The 6,000-nt window shown below is 38.3% G+C and overlaps 1 protein-coding gene across 1 annotated transcript in view; it reads left to right on the forward strand.

The window, feature by feature from the left end:
- Positions 1 to 2,635: 2,635 nt before the first annotated feature.
- The window catches only part of Dab (DAB adaptor protein), a 12,319-nt gene continuing 8,954 nt past the window's right edge, over positions 2,636 to 6,000 (forward strand). Inside the window, exon 1 of the mRNA XM_018456900.1 lies at positions 2,636 to 3,187. Within this exon, the coding sequence (XP_018312402.1) occupies positions 3,151 to 3,187 (37 nt within the window). The 5' untranslated portion in view covers positions 2,636 to 3,150. The remainder of the gene's footprint in view (positions 3,188 to 6,000) is intronic.

Raw genomic sequence — 6,000 nt, forward strand, 5'->3', positions numbered from 1 at the left:
CTTCATAAGGTCAAGCATTTTAATCGCTAATTGGTAAACGCCCCGATTTATTAAACTTGATTAATATATCCACGTATTATATGCGCATAATATGCCATATCATTTTAATTTATTATTTTACGGATTTATCTCAATTTTCGGAACAACTCACTATTGCATTAATGTTCCTTTGTACACCAAAACGCAAATCTTTTAACATATTTTCTCTCTAAGAATCTATCTAGACAAATTTATATAATTATAGCATAAAGAAAATTATACAATCGCATTTCACGTGCGTCTTTATAATAGAAATGTGATTGGATGATTTTCTTGTTATGCAAGTTTGTCTGGATAAACCTTTAGCGAACTTCTCTTTCAGCAAGTCACGGTGACATCCAACTCCTGCGCACAAAATAGAATTGCAGGATAAACTAAAGCAGTAATCAAATTATGCAATAACTGTAACAGACACTTAAATGGAGGATTCGCGAGAAGTCTCCGTTTAATTATACGAGAAAACATCATTATATTGACTGCTTGTGCACGTATCGTCGTAGGTACTATCAATCAATCGTTCTATTTTCTATGACGCGCAACTCGCGGATATTGGAGATGAATTCGAAATTAGGTGCGCGACCAATATCGCTACATCACTGTACAATCGCGTGTCTCGGCTCGTAGCCGGCACGCGCCAATTTTCCTCTCGCGTTTCCATTTAAACGCGCCGAGTCCTTACCTTCGGCTCTCGCCATTCAAGAATGAACGCGAAAGCTTTAATCACGGACTGCGTGTGATTTAAAAAGAAAAGAGAGAGATCTTTTGACTGGTCTTTTTAAACTTGAAGAAATCGAACGTTCTTACTTGCATTTGGTCGAGGACGTTAAGTACTTATTCTTTCTATGCGTTGCGAAAAACTGAAATAATGCAATGTAAAAAATTGACTACTGTATATTTATTGTTAGATCACGAAGATAATTACGCAAATATTGGAGCAACGTTTTGTTTAATAAAGCATTTCTTTAAACTATTTTTCAAAACTACTAATTACTTGAATTTTCGAAACACATGATTTCGCCTCTCGTCCATTTTCATTAATTTGTAATTTTCCAGAAATTAACAGATAATTAATTTAAAAAATTTACAAATAATTAAATAATTTAATTATATAATAAAGTAAGCACAACTGTGTTAATATCATAAATTAACATCACATTTTTCATTTTTGTAGGCGATGTCGTTTGTACAATAACAATATTATAATTGAAAAAAAATCTCCAATAATTAATTTTCATAACAGCATTACATATTACACGAAATTTTAAGTCGTTACAATTCACAGCTGATACTCTTATCACAGCCCGCTATATTATCGACGCAAGGTTAACATTTTATGTTATTCCGTTTTATAAATATTAAAAAAGAAAAGAATATGTTAAAAATAAAAATATTATATAATCGATTAATAACCTATAAAAATTAAAAACGATAAAAATTCTGTTTAAAAAATGTCTATAGTCAATAATTAAGAATTTTGCATATGTGTAAATGATATTACACTTATATTTTACTTTATATGATCTCAATCCCTTATAAAATTTTAGAATTAATAGTTCATTAAACATTTGATTTCATAATAAGACTATACGTATTTTTATACAGTTTTGTTATTTTAGAAATATCTTTTATAAAAAACGTTCTCCATATTCTGGAAACTTATATTAAAAGAATTTTTTTAGAAAGAGAGAAATACTTAAAAATAAATAAGACAAATGATATTCTTATTAGATTATAATGTGTCAATGTTACATAAAATATAAATATGTGAATCGAGGGAAAGTCGGGAAAGCGAAAGTCATCGGCGGGAATGTCATTCAGTTCAAACGATATCTCAGATATGTGTTGATGTGACAAATATATCTCGGAAATAAATCGCACAGCGAATAATCACAGTGCAAATTATAAATATTTCTAAACAAGAAATAAATTATAAAATATCTCACTATTCAACCACTTGATTTCAAATTAAATAAAACTTCGCACCCCAAAAATAAAACTTGCAACTTATATTTTTTTAATCTCTTCGCTTTTTTCAATTTGCAATTAGTTAAATAATTACATTCTTGAAAATATATATATTATAATTTATGACTTTCACTTATGAGAACGTTTCAAAATGTTTCTCCCCTCAAGGAAGTAGTCAAAATTAGTGAATCATGATTTCTTTTCATTCACATCACTAGAAAAAGGTAAGAGAAATGGCACGAATAATTTCAGATTTTGCTCGAGAAATAAAAGAATTTAGAAGAACTTGTGATCTTATTTATGGATCTTATTTATTCGATCGGCGCTGTTCATTCGCTCGAGATATCAGGACGATGCCGATGGTGAAACGCGAGGAAGCGCTGATCCGTGGAAGAGTACGGGAGCGGCTCGGAGCGACAACGCCGAGTACTAAGCAAGGTAGCAGACAGGCAGGCAGGCAGAAGGCGGCGTATATTATTGATCAATAAAAGCGGCTGGTATGAGCGCCCGTGCCGGTGGTGGCAACGACGGCAGCTGTCACTTCCTCCGCGTTTTTACGTCGCGCGCGCGGATACACGCGCTCGCCGCCGCGCGCGCGGAACCGTGTTCCCGGTACCAGGAAGCAGCGCGCGGAGCGATCCTCGTGATCCTACTGCTCCTGGTCGTCGAATCCCGACCGTGGTGGTGCGTCGCGTTTTAGGTGGTGCGTGCACGGCGGCGAGTACGCGTAATACAAGCGCCGCCCGTCTCTCGACCGCTTGCATTCCTCTCGGCGTATGGAAAATACACGGTGCGAAGGGTGAGACGCCGGCCGGGGGTAATAGTGCGAGAAGGGGACGGTAGAGTACGCGAAGTAGAGAGAAAAAGAGAGAGGGGAGGAAAGACTAGGGGGTGCGCGGACACAGAGGGAACGGGAAGAAGGAGAGAGACAGAGGGAAACCGATGTGCTACGACATGTGTCCGTGCTGAGTATCGTGTCCCCGACCGTGTGCCGACGTACGAGGGTGCGTCCTAAGGCAGGGTGACCCGGAGAGGGGGTGCGGATGAGAGACGAACGGAGAAAGAGATAGAAAATTCTCGTCGACCCCTTCGTGCCGTTCTTCGGGGCTCTCTCTCTCCCTCGTCGTCGTCTACGCGGGACCACCGATGCAGACCTTACGGAAAAAAAACAGTCCGTGCAAGTGTGAGTAGAGAGATTTTTTCGCTCAAACTCGTGTTCCGTATTCTGTAAACCGTTCCAAAGAGTTTTATGTATCTTCCTCGTCATCCCCGATGGCGAATCGACGGGTGCTTCTGGTGCCACCCTGTAGATCCGTTAGGGGTGGTTAGGAGCGCTCCGTAATATGGCTTCCTCGTGTTCGCGTATTTCAGGGGTTTACGTGTCTCGTGCGATTTCCACGATGGCTGTGCAATTCGATACGATTGATGCGTCTCGTGACGCGAAAACCACAAGAAACAAATCGCAAATTTACTCTGGAGAAAACCGGAAGTTTGTCTCCTTTGCACCCAGATGAACGTGTTTATCAACTGAGCAATGAACGACAACTGCTCGCATAGCCGACAGATGTCGACGTCTGTGCCGTGCGCGTGTTCTAGATTACTACTGCAGGACTTTTGAGAAGACAGCGCGGAAACATGCTTATCCCTTTATTCGATTAGACATTTAATTGGCGTAATTGAAATCGTAAAAGAATGCTGCGGGAAGAATGAGGAGATCTCGTTATGGAAATAAGCTGGGAAATATTCTAACAAAGTTTACGGCGAGCACACTGATTTGAAATGCCACACATCGGCGCGTGCTCCCTCATTATGTATTTAAAGCTAAGCGGTCAATAGTTTTCGAATTACGCTCGTGTAATACGACGGAAGTGTTAACTACAAACTGGAGATGAAAATGGAAAATGTCGCTAAATGAATTGCAAGACTGCGAATCATTATATCGACAAATACACTTCGCATAAATAGACAATTTCTTGATGAGTCACATGATAGTAATTTATCATTCCTCTTTATTGTTCTTGAACCTTAGATTTTTCAATGTTGTCACAACTAATAGTCATGTTGCTATTTTTTGCAATAATTTTCTCTTAAGTTACATAATACAGAATATCCGTAAATAAACGGATCGAGTTTTGAACGAGCCGGACTTCTTCGATCCAAGTTTTTTTTTTTTTTTTTTTGTGAAAATGTCAAGAGTGGTCTCGACGCGATAAAAATATTTTCACAACGATACACCAAGTTTTCCAATACGTTTGGTTGCTATATTATCGCGTGTCTTATCGTAGACCGCGTAATATGTACTACATACACAGAATTTATCAATTTACTGATAGCTTGACTTCAGAAACTGACCGATAGAAACTGGAAGAAATTTGATTAAGATTCAGAAAACATTCATCTATTAAATCTGGTGTCTTCGAGACCAGATTTTTTTTAAAGAAAAATATAGGAAGACATAAGATTGTCTCATTGTCTCTTCTCTTAGAAAAATAATTCCCTTAGACAAATATTATAAATATTAAATTACTTAATACTTAAAATAAGTAATCAATTACTAACCAATTTAACTTATAGTATTAAATAAGACTCGTTGTAAAAATTCTCTCGTAATGGTAGAGAAATTTACAATTAAATGTAGTATCACGTCGATTCGTATTTTGTTTAAACCGACTGCTTTATCTTATTGCACACTCTTTTCGCGGGCCACAATAATAATTATTATTGGAGGCGCGGGATGCATAGGGGCAAGTGCAATGCAGAGCGCATCTGGCGCGAAAAGTAAGGAGAAAAGGAAGGAGTCTCGATGAAAATTTGGATTGGTACCGGACGTATACACTCCTCGAGTGCCGACAGTTGGCGTTCTCCACTCGAAGACTACGAGTGCCTTCGAACAAACGCCACAGCAGCCTTCAGTCATTAAAATCGCAGGGGCAGCGAGAAGCCTGCTGAGAGAAAAAAATGTCACGATACCTCTCGTTTCTTTTTTTACGCTCTTTTTATATTATTTAGATCTTCAACAGATTTATCGTGCCCTTGTTTGCACACACGGTCGCTGATAAAGTCAACTATTTCGCGCAGTAAAGCTAATATAATTATTCTCAGAACATAATATAGTTATTTATGTTCGCGCTATTTTACATAATTTACGATATTTACGGTATTACATAATTCGGAGCTACATGAACTAGTCACATTCATTATAACTTATGCTATATAATCACACTTTTGTAATATCAAAAGCCGCAAAGTTATAACGAAACGTGTAACTGGCGTTACGCATTGTCTCAAATATTTATCACCCACATTAATCCCCATTTGCCAAATGTTATCGGGTACTTTGATACAATGAAAGCAATATATTGGCTGGCACTTCCGTTTATCAAAATGAATACAACAAATGGCACGTATTATTATCGTGGCTACGAACAGATATAGACCCAATTATTGGCTTCCGAACCATTAATTTTAATGCCGAGCCTCACCGACGGGAGATCGTTCTCGGCTGGCACTCGAGTTCTTTCATTTTATAGTCCCACCGGTCAAATTGGTTGTACGACCGATCGATGTCGATTTAATGTGTTCGAACCTATCGCCGTCGGGATCGCTTTTCTGGAGGGCCTCCCCTCAGCGACTTCAAATACGATAATTCGATCTGCTGGGCATCGGGCGATTCTCCTTCATACAAGATCGAGCGGGGCCCGCACGTCGTGGTGTTACAACGAGCGCACCCCATGCTTTCGTATTTTCGCGTTACTTCCGCGACGGTTCATCATACAGAATGGATCGAGGACGATTCGCAGCGAGCGACCTTAAGGGGATCCTAAAGTCATCTGTTTTACCGATTATTTTTCAAATAAATATTTCTCTAATTGTTTTTACACAGATTTAAAGTCCCTTTCCACAATTAAAATATAAACGATAATGTAGTCCAAACTGTCGGATTTTATACAAAATACGAAAAAAAGTTGGAAAATTATAAATTTGTTATCGGCTTCT

This window comes from Mycetomoellerius zeteki, unplaced genomic scaffold (genome assembly GCF_001594055.1).
Source record: "Mycetomoellerius zeteki isolate Tzet28-1 unplaced genomic scaffold, Tzet1.0 scaffold61, whole genome shotgun sequence".
Classification (NCBI taxonomy): domain Eukaryota; kingdom Metazoa; phylum Arthropoda; class Insecta; order Hymenoptera; family Formicidae; genus Mycetomoellerius; species Mycetomoellerius zeteki.